At 38.6% G+C, this 18,841-nt stretch overlaps 1 protein-coding gene across 2 annotated transcripts in view; it reads left to right on the top strand.

The window, feature by feature from the left end:
* ICA69 (islet cell autoantigen 1-like protein) overlaps positions 1-18,841 on the top strand; it is an 83,608-nt gene that overhangs the window by 32,174 nt on the left and 32,593 nt on the right. For both annotated transcript variants that reach the window (XM_083144046.1, XM_083144048.1), the window contains exons 7-9: positions 2,490-2,601; positions 14,634-14,887; positions 17,337-17,654. In XM_083144046.1, the coding sequence (XP_083000172.1) occupies positions 2,490-2,601; positions 14,634-14,887; positions 17,337-17,654 (684 nt within the window). The remainder of the gene's footprint in view (positions 1-2,489; positions 2,602-14,633; positions 14,888-17,336; positions 17,655-18,841) is intronic.

Raw genomic sequence — 18,841 nt, 5'->3', positions numbered from 1 at the left:
ATTAATGTGGTAATAATGTCAGTCATGTCTCATGTGAGGCAATTTTCAAATTTATGCTAGAATGTGATAAAAAATATCACAGAATTGACCAGACTGAAGTGGTCTGTAAGTGCATTACATCAATTTCTATGTAACCATAATGTAAATTGCATTAACATGTATTCGTATCGTAAATTGAGTTGAACTAAAGTTACATGTACTTTATATTAGTTCAAACTTAGTTCCCTGATAAAGAGAACACATTTTCTCATGAAACGTTATATAAAAGAAATTGTATTTATTAGAGCTGAGCCAATACCAATACTGTATCGTATCGGCTAGTATTAGTTCATTTTTTTTTCACTGATACCATCCAATACCAAAGATTTTGAGTGGCTAGAGTGGCCAAGAGAAACGTCAAGATTTTGTCCTTTTCAAAAGTTCGTTCACCCTTCCTTGTGACAGGTTGGGCTCCCGCACAAGAATTCCATGTACATTTCCGTAAATGGTGCACCATCCTGGGAAGCAGATGATAAGACCAAAAGCAGGGATACAGTGAAAGTGGTGCACCCAAAAGTGGCATTGAAGGCATGAAACTGCCTGGTGGCCAACGCTATGTGGAAATAAAAGAAACCATTCCTTGCCAATTCTTGTTCGCAAAATCTTGGGTCAAAAACGTAACGTTTTCAAAACTCATTCCAGAGTTCCTGGGAAAGGGATGAATGTCGCTGTGGAGGGGAGGGTTGTGGATTTTCTTCTTGCATTCTACCCTTCTGTGTGACTGCTGTTCGATGCCAACACTGAAGTGACTTGTTTTTATTGCAAATGACAGACTAATGGACACCAGGGCAAATGAGCATGAAATAAACATCTGTATTTGTGTATATTTTTCAGTAGTTTTCCTCCCTCTCAAGGTTAATCCAAACGATAAGAATGTTGTTTTACATTTGTATTTAATTTGCATTCCTTGTGCAAGTTGTACGCTATACTACATAAATTTTATTTTACATGGTACAACTTTCTCTCCCCTTAAAGACTTGTGTAATGTATTTGGGGATCATGAAATGAAACAGGGACACAAATGATAATCCACCGATTTTTTGGGTGTATCTGCAACATTTTAACAATGCTTGCAACATTTCCAAAACTACTTCTTTTTTTTTTTTTTCATCCTCTGGGGGTAGAAACAAGTTCACAGGAAATTTTAAATGATATAAAGCTATATGAGAATAATTTGATCATTAATAGAATGTGATGTGATGAGTTAGTATGACTCGGTAACTAGCCTTTGTTATTTCAAACTGAAATTATACAAGTATCGGTTGGAATCGGTATCTGCAAATGTTGGTATCGGCTCAGCCCTAGTATTTATATGCTTGTAACAACCGTAAACCGCAAGAGAAATAATTCGACTGTGCAAGCAATACATACAAAAAAATGTTGTTCCTTTAACCATCACAAATATGTGCTTCTAGTAATTACCAATCTGTTATGAGGGTAAGTCAACAAGTAGGTCACACACTGATGTGGGATAGCTGAAAATAGTAGAGAGTAGTATCTAAAGGTGTCATTAGGTGGCAGCACAATACTGCTTGGTGATATTTAGTTAGCAGACGCTAGATAGCAAACGCACACATGGGCAGTTCACTTTAAAATGCCGACTGTGCTCGAGGAGTGTACGTTGTAAGAGCTGTGCGCTGTTGTGCTTTTTTGTGGTCAAGAGGACTTTCCGCAAAGGGTATTCATGAGGAAATATTTCCTGTTTACAGTGAAAAGTGTTTGTCATGTAGAGCGCTGTGCAATGGGGACAATATATTTTCGCAACGGCGGTCCAAGATTGTGGATGAAGACAGACCTTGTTCTGTTCAAGTGGAGGAGATGATTCAAGCTGACTGACAGTGAAGAACAGATTGGAGCTATTATCTAGAATTTTCTGGACTACTTCTTGAACATCCATCTTACAGACCCGACTTAGCCCCAAGTGACTTCTATGTGCTTGGGCTGCTAAAAATCACCTTGATGTCAAACATTTTGTGGATGAAGAAGATGTTAAACGTGAGGTGCGACTGTGGCTGGGACAGCGGCCCAAAGACTTATGCAGCAGGTTTTGGGAGACTGATAAAGCGATGGGATATGTGTATCAGTATTGGTGGCGATTATGTTGAGATATGTGTATCAGTGTTGGTGGAGATTATGTTGAAAAATGAAAATGGATTTCAAGTCAGTATTTCACTTAGTAGTTTTTTAATAAGCATTTGGGATCTACTTACTGGCTTACCCTTGTAAAAGGAATTACCAAAACATTTTAAAGATAAGGATAAAATCTGCTAGAAGCTCCTTGACGCCATGAACTTGTGGCCAGCCATGTCTTCATTCACATTATTTTTCATGCCAAGGGATTCTGAATGTATGTTTTGGGACTTTAGTCTGAACTCAGTTTACGATATTAACAACATGTGGCATTAAGTACTATCTTTCTATGTACTCTTATGAAGAATGCTTTATTATAGGGTATCAGCATTATGAATTCTCGATAGTGAAGGAACTGACAGAACCATCTATGAAGCTAGCGGAACAGACGAATCCGGACCAAAACTTGGATGAGGAACTGGATAAGGACAAGTAAGTTTGTTTATTTAGATACAGCAAAATGTGTTTTACCAAAGTCAATTTATTTCCAGTGTTTTAGAGTCTAAATCAGGGTGGAATTGTTAAAAAGGAATTAGAATTGTCAAAGAAAAAATATTGAATTTGGTGGTCTTAATTTCACATGGTACCAACAGTGAAGAAAAGATTGGAGGTATTATCTAGAATTTTCCGGACTGGTGCTGCTAGGCAGCAATTGTTGTAGTATGGTGATGATTGACCTAGGTTCGATGACTCATTGAGCTACATTGTTCACATAATTTTTCAATAAGCTATAATACAGATGCTCTGTGCTCTGTGTGACATAAGCTATTTCATATGTAGTCTACTAATAAAGGACTTTGTCTTTGATACTTAACAGGAGCTAACACATCATGCTACAATGTCAGTTGTCCTGGGTTTGAATCCTAGCCAGGCATGGGTGTTCCTTGCGAGTGTCCCTTCATCATATCATCCCTTATTCCAGTGGTGTATGCTGGGTTCAAAACCTGCACTATCTCTTTGCAACGTCCTGCTCGAGAAAGGGTGCCTACTACACCTACACAAGCATGTCAGTGGGATGCAAGTCTACTAACTTGGTCACGACCAATCAGTAGCACCATGTGCTCTGCAAAGTTTTACCCATTATGCTAACCTTTTCTCCAGCGGTGGTATGAGACACTATTTCACTCAGGGTTCAGGAATAATTACACTGTCCAACGTTAGAGAAAGTTTAATGAATGTAGCTGGATACACTTATGCAACTATAAACGTTGTACGTTTAGCACACGCCTGTGTGGGATATTACACTCACTTGGCCAATATATTGCCACACAATGGGGGGAGAATGGCTTATGCAAACTGCCGTAAACTGGGAACAGATACACTGCTGCTGCTGCCCTCTGGGGTCGTATCCTTAGCTCCAACAAACATCAGGAAGTGTAGTCCTTTACTAGCGCCGACTTCTATCGCTGCAGGCTTTCGGGGAACAAAGGGGCATATTTTAAGATCACCCTCACAATAACTGTAGTATCTTATCTGACCTGTAATTTTACCTTCTGGGTGGTTGCCTAGAAACCCAACGCCACACTACCCTGGCGGGGTGCTGCAGGTTGATAGGGGGAGGAAACCTCTCGCAGCAAGCGGAGCGGGTCCTCTCACTCTAAAGTGGAGTGGTGTCTCTTGCCAAAGGCAGAGTTCAACCTCTCTCGCTGGAAGGCGGAGTGCGGCTTCTCTCGCTCACAGGCAGAGGACAACTTCTCTAGGGTGCTTGGCCTCTCGCAAGAGCGGAGTGCTCCTTTCTTCTGGGTCAGTTGGTAAGAGAGATCTTATCGTGAGCCGACCTGAAAGCCAACTGAAGAATAATTGCTGCAAGCCTGGTTATATAGCCTCGGTTCAAGTAGCGCCTCTAGCGCCGTTCACACGAATTTCGTGGAACCTTGCTAGAGCAGGCAAGGCCATCTCTACGGCAGTAGATTGAACTCGTGCTCAAGGCACCAACGATAAATACATATTATTATATTAAACGTGTGCTAAACGGTAATATACAATTATAAGATAAATATTACATATTCTTTGCGACCACACAGGGCCTTATTAACAAAATAATATTAAATTACTACTGATAAACACAATTATCAAAGCAGGTATTAACACATGTAACATTGAACAAGTAAATAAAATAACTTTGAACATAATAACAATGGTTACATATTCACCGAGTAAACAAACATTAGTGATACTAATGAGTATGATCTCCCAGGATCATTACATCATCTTATCATAATGTTCAAATGGGAGGCTCTTTTTCATTCAATTTCTTGGATTTTAAGGTGATGTGACATTGCGATTAAAATACATACATTACAATTTACTAATAATTATAAAAATATCACTGTTTCATTAATATAGAAACAATAAGGAAAACATTTCAAATATTTCATGGTTATTTATAAAATATAGAGGCCCATATTGTGAAATATTTATGTAGGCCTACGTGCGAGAATAAAATATACACATATAATAAACTTCTTATCTTGAATATTTAATTTGAACAGGAACCCCATTCTTCTCTTGGCAACCTCTGAGTTAAAATGGTTATTAACAGCGCACTACGACGCCCAGGGGTCCCACGTTCAAATCCAGGCATAGACATGGGTATTCTTTGTGAATGACCCTTCATCAATTTCATCGTATCATCACTTATCCTCATTGTCGCGATTAGCTAAAGTGGCAGGAAAGCAACGCAAAATAACAAATCAAATCCATCTTCTCTTCTTTGCGATGCCAGAGGCCTGCATATCTTCACGATTTGAAGTTTATCCTCATGCAAAAGCCGAGTAAATTGTTTCGTCAATAGTTCGTTAATTATGTTACTCATTTTCGTTCACTATACGACTAAGCACATATCATTCAAAACATATATACGTAATTCACTCACTCAATACACTTAAGAAAATCCCCACTTTAAGAAACCTAATTTTCTTAAACTTCCTTCAATGCGATTTCCACTCGCAAAATGCCCTTTGTCATCTCCGGCCAGTCAGTCTACCTCAGCCAGTCATAAACAAAGCAGCAGAAGGGTTGAAAACATCGTAAAGCGTTGTTGGTTGAAGGTCAGAGGCCTGCGAATTCTGCATGTGTTTGATGGGACGTTGTTGTTTTGGTCTAGAGGACAAATTTCCTATAACACGCCAGTCACTCTTTTCTCGTTCCTGTAATAGTAGTTTAGTTTCAAAATTTCCCTTACCTGGGAAAAATCCCATGCTGGTTAGCGAATTGGCATCACTGTAAGGTTTTATCATCATTGTAAAGTGATGACTTCCCTGTCCACACTTGGGTTTGTAAGATACTACAAATACGTCACCGACTGCCTCCAGGCGCTGGTCGGGGAAGAATTTAACTGCTCAAGTCTGGTGGTAGTTTTAAAGGAAAGGAGTCCATCCCCATGTATAGAGCGAGCACAAGGAAAACAAACCTTGGACGAAAAATCCCCGAGCAGCCTTTTCTTCCGTTCAGTTCGGGCCATAAGGAAGCATGGTCCACTCTCCCCCTCCTCTCCTCGCGGGAGTACGGTGCACAGGAGTCGCGGGTTTTTACCTATCATTTTTTCCTGTGGTCGTTGTTTGAGAGTGAAGCATCAGTCACATTTGATAGTCGATTATTTCCTGTATTTAATCTGGGCTTCGGCAATAGCCTAGGTAGCCTAGAATATACGTGCCTGCCTTATTCTCATTGTCACAATTGGCCAAAAATGGCAGAAGCTCAACACCAAATAACAGATATCAGATCAAGTCAATTACTTAACAGATTAAGGGGAATCGTGTGTCTGTCATTAAAACTACAGAAAGCATATTATGTATTTTAAGTATTGTACAGATTTTTAGAAAGTGGAAATTAACTATGAAGATTTTGAAATTATACATCCATTACAGTGACTTGTTCAGTTCTTGGATTAGCACTTCTTTTTGTGTGGTCATTTTATTAACAAAGTTTTAACTTTTCATTATGTAGTTATGGTTTTACAGGCACAAAAATATCTTTCTTTATTTCTGCAGACTTTTGTTCGAAAACAGGAAAATAGAAAATTGTAATTTTAACATGAGGGTGTAAGGAGTAATTCTTCTAGTACAGCCTGGAAACTGCAATCTTGCAGGATATTGAGGTTCTGGGCAATACAGTTGAACCTGAGTTATACGTATGTCAAGGTGAAGAGAAAATAATACGTACAACTGAGAATTACTTACAAATCAGATTCAGATACCATGTCATATCATTATTAAAATACTGTAATTGTATCTATTTTGAGGATAAAGACACATAATACAGGCTATTTCTGTCATAAAGTGGTAAATTAACGAATCCGAACGTTTGATTGTTAAATACACTACATTTGCCACTTTATTAGTGAACACATTGATCTGAAATACTACAGTAGACACTGTAGTTTTATAATGTACTACCCAATTTTTAAAAAAAATCATCTAAAATAGCATTTATTTACTAATGACTGCAAAGTGTGATATAAGCGATGCCTAAATCTGCAGCTATATCAGATTTAGTTTTATGTGGATTAGCATCTACTTCCCGCATAAATTTTACTTTCTGGTGAAGCGTGTAACTTACCGTCTTTCTTTTCTCCATGGTCGACCAGTACCAACTGAAAACTGTCACTTGCAGTGTTGTAACTTGGTTACGTACAAATCAACAGTATTTTATGAAAATTAGTATGTATAACACCGAATTACGTGTAAATTCATTACGTACAAATAAGGTTTAATTAACACGTTTTTAAATTATTTTATGCCAGGACCTACTGTAAATTACATATAAAACAGAATTATGCAGAACTGAGTTTACGTATAAAACAGTCTCGACTGTAGATTCTGTCAGGATAATCATCCTGTGGAGGTTTTGTCCTGTGTGTACTGGGTCTTCCTGTGTAATAAATTAGTTAATTAAACAGTTTAATTTATGCAGCCTCATAGGTACAGGATTTTTTGGTCCTCAGAAAACAGTATTTATTTTAGTCATGAGAAAGAGTCCATCTCTGCATATTGAACTTCAATCAATATGGCTTTTAACCCTCAGATGTGTTTTTTAAAATGTTATTTGAAGTGAATATCTTGGAAACTAATAATGGTAGCATTATGAATCATACCTAGTTTCATTAACATAGATCAGTCTGTAAGGCCATGTATATAAGGTGAAGATGTAGAAGTGGTGAAAAAAATTAACTTTGCCTCATACCCGTGTAGACAGCACTGAGACTTCAGGGTTGGGAATAACAACAAAAATCAGTTGGTATATGCTTCACTTTCATAAAGAGAATTATATACGTATTTGCTTTTTAAGAATAATGAGTTATTTAGAATGCTACTTAATTTCAATTTTTTTCTTAAAAAACAATCACTGCACATTTACAAGTTGTCACAGTCCTTTATTATGATTGACACAATTTATTTATTTATTTTATATCTGTAGTGTGTAAATTATATTCACATGGAGATGTATGAATTATATGTATCTTGTATGAGTTATAAGAGAACATATCCCAGCGAGAAAGTTTGTCAAATCATTATTCAGTTGTTACACGAGGTGTCCTTGAATATGTTGTAACTGTAAATTAAAAAGTAATATACATAGTACTGAACTTTGTTTCAAATCATACATGCTGCTAGTTACAGTATACAGGGTGCTCGGAAATTCCCCTTACAAACTCCTAGGGCAAGTAGAGGAGACTGAGTAGACAATATTTGGAATATGAACCCATGTCCGGAAATGCACCCTTTCCGTGCTACAACCATGACAATGTGTCTGATGTGCCTGTGTTGGTATGCAACCGGGTAGGCAGTACATGACGTCAGAAGATCACCTGATGGCACGTGACGTCTACAATTGTTGCGTTCCACTGTCAACACATGTGTTGATCAATGAATAGTACGTTTCTTTTTTGTTCCCTTGGCATTGTTACCAAATATATTTGTTTGTATTATGGACTGAGTCACTCGTCATTCACTTCTGTACCTTACGTACACCCTTGTGCAAATTAATTGAAACAAAGCATGAATTTAGTAGTTTATTGTATAAAACTCACCTACACGTACATTAGTAATGGATATGACCTCCTCTATTTTTAAGCAGCATTTGAACACGGTTTGGCATGGAGTCTACTAGTTTCGAACAGTCACTGTTGATTTTTGGATCCCGGTACCACACTTGAATGAGCTCCTAAATGAACTTCTCCATAGTCGTACAGTCCACAGTACGGAGGCGACTTTTGCATATATTCTCATTGGGATTTACGTCCGTAGAATTCCCTGGCCAATCAAGTACCTGTATTTGCTGCTCTGTCATGAATTTCTTCACCACTTTCGATGTGTAACAGGGGGCTAGGTCCTGCTGCAATATCCCAGTACCGTCAGGATACCTCGTTTTCACCTCTGAAATAGCACACTTTCGTAGAACCTCAATATTTTGTTGCGAGCGCACGTTCCTTCTATTGGATGCAGGCTTCCGACACCATAATAACTAATAAGTTGCTGACCAAGTTGCTATGTGTATGTAATCTTTCTGTGTGTAGTTTATTTCATCATTTTAGTTTAGTTCTTCGTCTGAGGAAGACCCTGATACAGGGTCGAAACGTTATGTGTTAAGTGTTTTTACCTTAATAAACTGCCTTGGTCAGCAACTTATTGGTTTCAATATGGAAACAAGGCTTAATTATATTACCATAATAACTGAAACATCCCCAAAACATTTTATCTTGTGGGTGCTTGACAGACTGATCGATGTGGCAATCACGAAGATTCTCTCCTCTTGACCTTCGAACATGCTGACTTCGCTGACCCTGTACAAAGAAATGGCTTTCGTCGGTCAATAGGACTTTTTGCCACTGGTCTTTCGTCCATTCCTTATACTTTTTTGCCCATTTATACCGATTTCGTTTCATTGTTGTCATTAAAAGATGTTTCTTGACAGGTCTTCTGGCTTTTCGTCCGACCGGAATAAGGCGCCTGCGAACTGTAGAGGAACTAATTTTGATTCCTTTCTCCTGCAAATCCGTTTTCAGTGCTTCACTCGTTTTGCAGGGATCCTTTTTGCTTTGTCGAAGCAAGTAAGCATCATCTCTAGGAGTTGTTTTCTTCTTACGTCCACACTTTCCTTTACGTTTAGGAGAAACCGATCCCGTTTCCTCCTGCAACTTGATGACACGACTGACAGTTGCCAAACTCACACCAACCACTGACGCGATCTCTCTATACGTTTTAGCTGTATGTTCGTGCAAAGTTACGATCTTCGTGCGTTTCCTAGGTGTCACATCCATCTCGACCTGCGGTCGAATCACATCTGGTGATGTTTCTAAAATCTGATGCAATACTGCAGTTGCTTACGTCATGATTGCATCAGTCAATGATCACTACAGCGATCAGACAGGATTCTCAAATCTGATGCAATACAGTACCCTGATGACGTAATGATTGCATCAGCCAACAAAACAAATGATCTAACTAACTTTTCGTGTTTGTTTTGAGTACACGATTACGAGTAATGTAGAAAACATGCTTTGTTTCAATTAATTTGCACAAGGGTGTAACACCTCATTTGACATGGTTGTAATAAATGATTACACTTTAGGTCATCAGGTGATCTTCTGACGTCATGTACTGCCTACCCGGTTGCATACCAACACAGGCACATCCGACACATTGTCATGGCTGTAGCACAGAAACGTTGCAAATATTGTCTACTCAGTCCCCTCTACTAGCCCTAGGAGTTTGTAAGGGGAATTTCCAAGCACCCTGTATAATCAGCTACAACATGAAGTGCTTTCTCCACTTCCTAACGTGTCCAGCCATCAAATTAGAGAAATTACAAATTTTAAAGCTGATGTAACAATCATTTGAACTTTATCTAAGCTGCATTATGTTCCCCTAGTCACATATGAAAAGTAAGGCCCCCTCATTTTAAAATGCTGTACCATTCTGTAGTGGCGGCTGGAAAGAAATCAATATGGTCATGCTCACGAATTAGCAGAACGCAGTCCTCAGAATGCTTGAATTTTGTAATCACATTGAGACACACACAAATTATATTAAACCACCTATCTAGACTCGGAATCGGAAATGACGTTCACACATGCAAAAATAGAACCAAGCACAACGTGCAAACTCCCGTTCGAATGCCATAACAAACCACTACTTGGGCCTCGCGAGAGGAACCACAGCTGACCCAAATTGCTTGCATGCATGCCCTTTTCAAACCACTGTGGTGATGCATGTGTCAGCGTAGATGCTGTCAAAGTCTCGACCAATCAGAGAGAAGTACTGCCTAAGGAGAATGGCACGACTTCCCATGTAACTCGAAGCGACGGGAGCTTCTACAGCAGACGTCGTTCCCATTGCAAAAGTACTGCTTCTGCTTCTGTGCCGTGCGCCTGAGAAAAACAAAGAATTCGAAGGAAAAATAAGGCAAAAAAGGATGTCACAGTATGGATTTTATATTTTCATGTTAATAAGCACAAATACGTTTTATTTTGATGTAAAATAGATCATGTCGAGCATGACTAGCATGACCGTCAGAGCCTCTACTGCCATTCTGGTGTTTAACCCTTAAAGGACAGCTTCTGACACCGGTGTCACAAGCAGCTTTTTCTCGTAGTATGTTACTTAACATACTGTAACTTGGATAATGATCAGAGACACATGTTTTGAGTTGTGCATGAGTCTAGGGTATGTCATTTACAATTAGTAAAGTTTAATTTCATTGTTACTATTTGGGGGGAAGGGGTGATGTCCGAACAAATGTGATTTTTTTGCGATTTATTTTTCATTGGTTTCGAAAACATCGCTTCTTTCTCAATTTTGGTGTTTCAAAACACACTTTTGGCAATAAAAGTATGACCTTCCGACATTCCTGGTGCCAAAAGCACAGGTGGGGTTGGTGGTAGGGGGATGGGGGAGGCAGCAGGGAAAGAAAGTCAAGAGCCTCCAGCCGCCGTCCTGGCATAGCCTGCGTGGGGGTTTGACAAATTTCAAATTTTGTGTAAAAAAAATAGTTACTTTCCTTTTTTTTCTTCTTCTAACTGACTACGATTTTTTTTTCCATCAGGATTATAGCCCAAAGTATTCTGAACAAAACAAGGTATCATTGTTAGGGCTATTATTGTTAATTCAGTTATTCACTGTGTATGTAAGGCCTATTTTGGAATACAGTACAACAACATGGAATTTAGCATGTAATAATAATATGAAAGACATACTTGAAAATTTACAGAAACGATTTGTCTCATTTTTATATTTTAAATTCAGACTTTTTAGGTTTTATTATGAATATTATAATAGACAAACTTAATATTTCATCTCTCTTGGAAAGAAGAAATATTAACGATTGCAATTACATTTCCAAATTAATTAATGGAAAACTTGATGTACCATATATATTATCTAAAATTACACTAAAGACAAGTCATTATGTATTCCGAAACAACTGCTCTGCAATTTCTGTCACTTTCTTATTTTACACATAATAGGTATTTTAATTTTCTTATATCCCAATACGGTCATAATCCACTGGAGGGAGCCTAGTAACCTTTTATTATGATAATAACGTGTAATTTTACTTTTAACATGGTTTTTAACATATGTGATTACTTTGTACTTTTTAAATTTGTATTTTTCTTTATTTTAACGAAATTGATCTTCTCAGTATATTTTTTCATTTAGTACACGTTTTATTGTTTTTAATTGTAATATTGTATATATACGAGGGTCGTTCAAGGAAAAAGTTTCCTTTTTTTTTTTTTTTTTTTTTTTTTGAGAAAGTACGAGCCCGATAAATGAAATGAAACTAGCAATGTGTTATTTCGTCTTTACTCTACATTTACACACAATGCAATGTTCGTGTGGGCTACCACACATGCACGGCACGTGATTAGCATGTGTCATGCAGTGAGAAACGTGCCCTGGCCATAAGGAGTAGCGAGTCATGGCGGAACAACATGTTTTGACAGTGTGGAGTATTCACAGAGTTTTTGAAGAAAGGGGAAACAGTCAATGCTGCACGTTATTGCCAAACACTGGAGAAAGTGAAAAAAGCAATTTGCCGCAAACGTCCTGGACTCCTTTCTGCTGGTGTCATTCTTTTGGATGACAATGCTCGTCCCCAGGCAACACTAACACAGGATAAACTTCAAGAAATGAAATGGGAAAGGTTACCCCCCTACAGCCCTGACTTGGCCCCGAGTGACTTTCACTTGTTTCTTGCAGCAGGTCAAAGTTTTCACACTGATTTGGAGGTTCAGATAGCCGTGAAAAGTGTTCTTCGTTCCCTGGACCCCGAATTTTTTGCAGATGGCTTTCAAAAACTTGTACAACGATGGGACAAATGCTTGTGCCGCCTTGGAAATTATGTTGAATAGTGAGATAGGACCATGCTACTTAGTGCAACTTTATTTTTGTCTGTAACTTAAGAAATACATTTTTTGCAACATAGGGAAACTTTTTTATTGAACGACCCTCATATGTCATCACAAACTGCTGTATTAGGCATGTACGCTGTTTTTCAGCAGTAAAATCAAATAAATCAAATCAAATCTGTACCTCTAACGTTCATAGTTCGGAAATGTAAAATTTCATTTAGAAGCATGCAGAATTTCAAGTTTCCCACTAAGAACATGCTCTGTGTTAGTGCAAAAACCTGGAAAATCAGTTTCACTGTCTAAGGCTTTGACATGCACAAGTAACCTAAGTGCTGATGCACCCATGATTTTATGTATACCTAATCAATAAGCGAATCATGACTAAGATGATGGTTTTTGTTCATGTAAAGACAAAGTTATGGAAGAAAGTTTTTTTTTTTCCCCATGTGTGATTACTTCTACATTACTTTGCATAAATGAGTGGTTCGGGAGTAAAACTTAATAACTCACAAAAGAATGTAACAGAAAAATGCAAGTGAAGGTTCATCAATTGCGTTGTGGCTGTGTATTATCTAGATCTTCCTTGTGTTTATGGCATTTAACATCTACTGAATGTTCTTAGTTCACAAATGTGTGAACAACAGAAGACTGTCCAGCTACTGAACCCAACATCATCTCAGATTTGGATGGATTGAGTGTTATCAAGTTTTACTTGTGAGTGGTTCAAATATGGAATGTGCTTTTTGTTCTTGTAATACCAAAGTGTTATTTTTTACTAGGTGTGCCGGTTAATAATTCTTAATTTCGTCGTTGGATGGTGCTGGAAGCAAGGGTTGGTGCACAGTCTCAACTGTTACGTCAGTGTGTTGCCAAGACAGTACCTGTCAAAATGCCGTGGATGTGCAACCGAGTGCGAGTGATCGTGATATTGGGTTTGTGTGGGAAACATGACCTTCAAACCAAATAAGGAGCATGTGCGGCACGTCCTGCTTTTTTTGTTCAATCAATATAAAAATGCGAGTGAAAGCCATCGTATCCTTGTGGAAACGTACGGTGACAATGTCCTAATGCAAGATGCGTGTGTGCGTTGGTTTTGATGATTCAAAAGTGGTGATTTCGACTTGAAAGATAAAGATCGCCCGGGCCAGCCAAAAAAATTCCAAGATGCTGAATTGCAAGCACTGTTGGACGAAGACTATACGCAAACACAACAACAACTGGCAGAGAAGTTAAATGTTGGTCGCCAAATTATATCTGATCGTCTTCATGCCATGGGAAAGATCCAGAAGGCAGGAAAATGGGTCCCACATCATCTGAACGACAGACAAATGTAAAAGCGAAAAACGGTGTGTGAAGTGTTGCTTTCTCGGCATGAAAGAAAGTCTTTCTTACATCGGATAGTGACTGGGGATGAAAAATGGATCTACTTCGAGGACCCAAAATGCCAAAAGTCATGGGTTGACCCAGGACAACCTTCAACATCGACCTCAAAACCGAATCGCTTCGGAAGGAAGACAATGCTGTGCATTTGGTGGGATCAGAAGGGTGTGGTGTACCATGAGCTTCTGAAACCAGGTGAAACAGTGAATGCCGTTCGCTACCATCAACAACTCATCAATTTGAACCATGCATTGATCGAAATTTGCCCAGATTGGGCAACAAGACACGGAAAAGTGATTTTGCAGCACGACAACGCCTCATCACACACAGCGAAAGGCGTCAGTAACACCATTTCTGCACTTGGCTGGGAATTCTTGCCCCTTCGGACTGCCACTTGTTTTGATCAATGTCTCACTCACTTTCCCAGCAACACTTCAACAATTACGAAGATGTCGAACAATGGCTTGCTGACTGGATCACCTCAAAATGTGAACGATTTTTCTGGAAGGGCATCCACAATTTGACGGACAGATGGGCACAATGTATAGCTAGCGATGGCGCATACTTTGAATAAAGCATTTGTTACCTTTCTCCCCAGATGCACTCGTTTTCTTTCGGATCAATTAAGAATTATTACCCGGCACACCTGGTAATTATTTTTTTGTGGCAATTACTTGCAGATTACATTTCCAGTAATGAGGATAGTTATTTTGAATTTTCTTCTTTTCAGAATGCTATTTTTTGATGCAGAGTACCATGATACCACGGAAGGTGATTCAGATGAGAAGTTAAACAAGGATAAAGCGAATGCAAAGAGTAAGAAAGCAAAGTCTGATAGTTTAGAAAACCTCTTCCATCCACACCAGAACAGTAACTTCCAAGGAACCAATGCACAGAAGCAAGATTCTTTACTGCTGGACATAACCGGAAGTTCATCCGACTTGAAAGTTAATGACCATGTAACCTCGCTGAAACAAAATGAAGGTGAGTTTCTTAATTCTTGTTTGTTTCTCATTATTTTCCATTTCATTTTCTTCTGCTCTTAATCATTCACATGTTACTCTTGTTGTGGTCAGGAGAATACAGCAGTATGGTGTGGAACACCAGTGTTATGTTCCTGGATTTTACGTTTTCGCACATTTGAATTTCCACTGTACAGGGTGGTCACAAAGTGGGTGTACCCCCCCCCCCCCTGTATTTTCGACAGTACGATGGTTATGGTTGAATGCTTGATATGAACACATACCTGATGGTTAAAGTGTCCGGAACATTGGTGTGGAGACAGTCTTTTTCGTAGCACGGCTGAACTCTGTGCCATATTTTGGCACACTTGGCATTGCAAGTGTGAATAAGACCTTTTCCGGACGGTGACGTTCTCCTCAATAACGTTCTGAAGGTCCTCCAAGAAGTCCCAGAGGTGGTTAATCAATATGTGTTCATTTCAAGTAATCCAACTATTAACATCGTAGTGTCGAAAATAAAGGGGAGGGGGTATGCCCACTCTGTGACCACCCTGTATATTGTGTGACATTCCCTTAGGACAGTGGTTCTCAATCTTTTTCACTCTGGTACCCACCGTGAAGGATTATTTACGTAATGGTACCCATAACCATGGGTACCGGCAGCAGAATTACTTGTAGGGGTGTGCACCCAGTTTATAATCATATTTTTGATAACATTGAGTACTTTAAGAAGCCCTCTTTTATGCTTGCTGAAATAAATTACAAGATTTTTTTTTACAAGATTTTTAAGACACAGTAAATATATTTTTGAACCCTAGTTTGCGACCCACCAAACGTCCCCTCAGGACCAAGTGGGTCACACCCCATAGGTTGAGAAACAATGCCTTAGGAGTACAGATTGCCACGTCATGATAACTTCAATCTCCTTATGCAGTCAAAGTGACTATGTAGATGACATACCTTGAACCCAAGACTTATTGCAACCTTGTCACTAGGGAGCAGATTTTTAGGGGCTAAAAACTGAAAAATATTTATTTTTTTATGTTCTGGAAACAGCAGAAATATGTGGCTATAAGTAAAAAAATATTTTCATTCAAAATTCTATCATCAAATAAGTAGATAGATACCAGTGACAGCAGGACATTAGTTGCTTGTTGCATTCTGTTGATTACAATGACTAACACCAGGGGTCCCAGGTTTGAATTCCTGCATGGGCATGGATGTTTGTGAGTGTTCTTTCATTAATTTAATCATTCATCCCCATCTTCGCAAATTAGCCAAAAGTGGCACAAAAGGAAAGTGCAATGAAGCAAATCAATCAATACAATGAACAACAAAGCACATTTCTAAATTGTCCATTGAAAATGCATGCCGATTATCTATGAATAGGGAGACAAATTTATGGTAAATAAAAACTTAGGAGAGCGGTAAATAAAATGTTAGATCAGCGGTATATACCAGTGTTAGAAAAAAAAATTGGCACACACTTTTTCATTATGAGAGGAAACAACATACAAAAGAGCTATAAATTGATAAACTACTTCATTTTTTTATATACTGTACACATACACAAGTACTTAGCTGTCCAACCAAAAATAAAATATCAACACAAAATCACTTCATTTCTAAATTGCATATATCTCAAGTGATTTATTCATTGTATGTATTTAAAGGATATCCTTGCTGTCGAACAAATAAAATAATCACTACTGCACATACACAAACACATGTTGAAAATCACATGATGATAAACAAAATTCATTCATGACTGAACACAAATGACACCATTGTTTCCCTTGATGTGCGGGAACAGACTAATCTTATCGCTGCTACAGCTAGCAAGTTCAATGAAACTGGAAGTTGAGTAGACATTCGGGGGAAGAAAGGAATGCAGCTTGACAGGGAGCGAAGTTTTCGAACTGAGATTATGTGCATGGGAAATTCCAATTTGCAGCGTCCTCCTGATGTGATCGAAGATAAAACGTTCTTCAGCTGCAAGTGGTAGGAAATTTTAGGCAAGCGTTTCGTTACAAGTCGACAGTTTGCACGCACAACCTCGATTGCCGGTTTTTGCATGTTTTCTACTTAATTTGATGATATTTCATGGTTATTTCGCGAAAAGCATTCATTTCGTGGAAAAGCACACATTTACTTCGTGAATAAAACTCATGCATATTTCATCATTGGGGGTGTAGTTACGTGCAGAATGTTCAAAATTGCATCTTTTTTTCACATTTTGCAATTTTGCGCATCGCGAAAATTCAATGTCCCTATCTATGAACAATGACTTGTATTGTGAAAATGACCTTTCAACATCATACGTAATCAGACATGCATATTTGAAGGGTGGCATGCCATGTATTGTAGTTTATTTTTCTAACCTAAAATTGCAGCAAGAAATGTGTTAATTTGTTTGTAGCAACCACAAGACAGAAGGAAGTAAGTTATTTCTCTCGCTTATCTCTTTCCAGGAGACATAGACCTGATGACAAGTGCTCTAGATATGCCGGGAGTTGACAAAGACGAGTTGTTACTTTTGAATGATATTCTCAACTCTTCGTCCACTCCGCAGAGCGAGAGTTTTGGTGAAGAGTGGAATGCTGTTTTCGGGAACGTGGCCGACAGCGTAGGAAATAGGAATGATATCTTTGGAGGGCAGCTGATCGGCATGTCTTCATCTTCAAAGACTGATAACGATGCGGAGGCTGAGGAATCCAAAGGGGCAGCTTTTCTTCCTTCACATCTACTAGACATTTCTCATCAACTTAGTGGCCTTAGTGTTTTTGAAGGTAAGTTTAAGGAGTTCTAAGTACACCGTTCATGATTCTCACATTTCAGTCTTACTCATTTATCATATTCCATTCAAGTTCTGTGCTGCAAGGTTTTGGTGCTTGCAATAAATAAATTAATATCTTCCTTCTTCTATCTATTAACCATTGCTCCTCTTTTTTACTTTCCTCACTTCCACAGGGTGGGCAAGAAGCTCATGCACCCCTGCTAGCAGTGGCATGCCCAGGATTTTCTAAAAAAAAAGGGAGAAAATTATGTATACTTTTCTTTCAGTATTCAGTCCTCATTTTGCTATCTTTTTCTGCCTTTGACGTTTTTTTTTAAGGAATACTGGGCCAAAGCTGGGGGATATGATCCACCCCCACCCCCTTTGGGGATGCCACTGTAGTGGTGTCGAAATCACGAAGGCATTATGCAGTGCATCGCTTGAAACTTTGTATTTTTGTATGTTGATTGTGCAATAAAGGATGCATTATTGATTTTATTTTAAATGAAGCAGTGATACAGAAAATCTTTCAGATTTGCGAGTTTAAAAGAAACTAAAAAGTCTCCATGAATTTCATCCAAATAAAATTGAGTACGATGTAAATTATCCATGGCAAAATGCCACAATCAGGGTACAGTATCTCGATACAGACACTCACAAATGTGTGCATACCCCCCCCTCTCTCTCTTTCTCTCTCTCTCTCTGTCTCCCCCCCCTCTCTCTCTATATATATATATATAATATATATATATATATATATATATATATATATATATATATATATATATATATATATATATATATATATATATATATATATATGATAAAAGCAAGGAGAGCCAAAAGGGCTAAGTAAAAATCAAAGAAGGTAAAAAGGAACACTCACCGGACAGGAGAAAAATTCAAATTTTTTGCTAATTTCATAGCATCATCGGTGTGAGAAGAAATAGACGGAACCGGAAGTTGGGGCACTGCAGAGTTGCCAGGTCCCCATCGAAGAAGAAGCGGTGCGTAGAACGTAAAATACACTGTTTCGTCATCAGGCTCGTCGTAAACTGTGAGTGTGTAGGAAGAGTTGGGAGGGTGGGAGGGATGGGATGGTTTGGGAGGGAAGGTAGGTGAGGGATGGGCATTACTGAGTTTCCTTGATCAGGCCAGGTGGAGTGGTTGCACTCATGGCCGATATATAGGCCCTCTCCC

This window comes from Lepisma saccharinum, chromosome 22 (genome assembly GCF_977018435.1).
Source record: "Lepisma saccharinum chromosome 22, izLepSacc3.1, whole genome shotgun sequence".
NCBI lineage: Eukaryota > Metazoa > Arthropoda > Insecta > Zygentoma > Lepismatidae > Lepisma > Lepisma saccharinum.
Note: the sequence above shows the minus strand (reverse complement) of the source record. Positions and strands in the feature narration are given on the sequence as shown.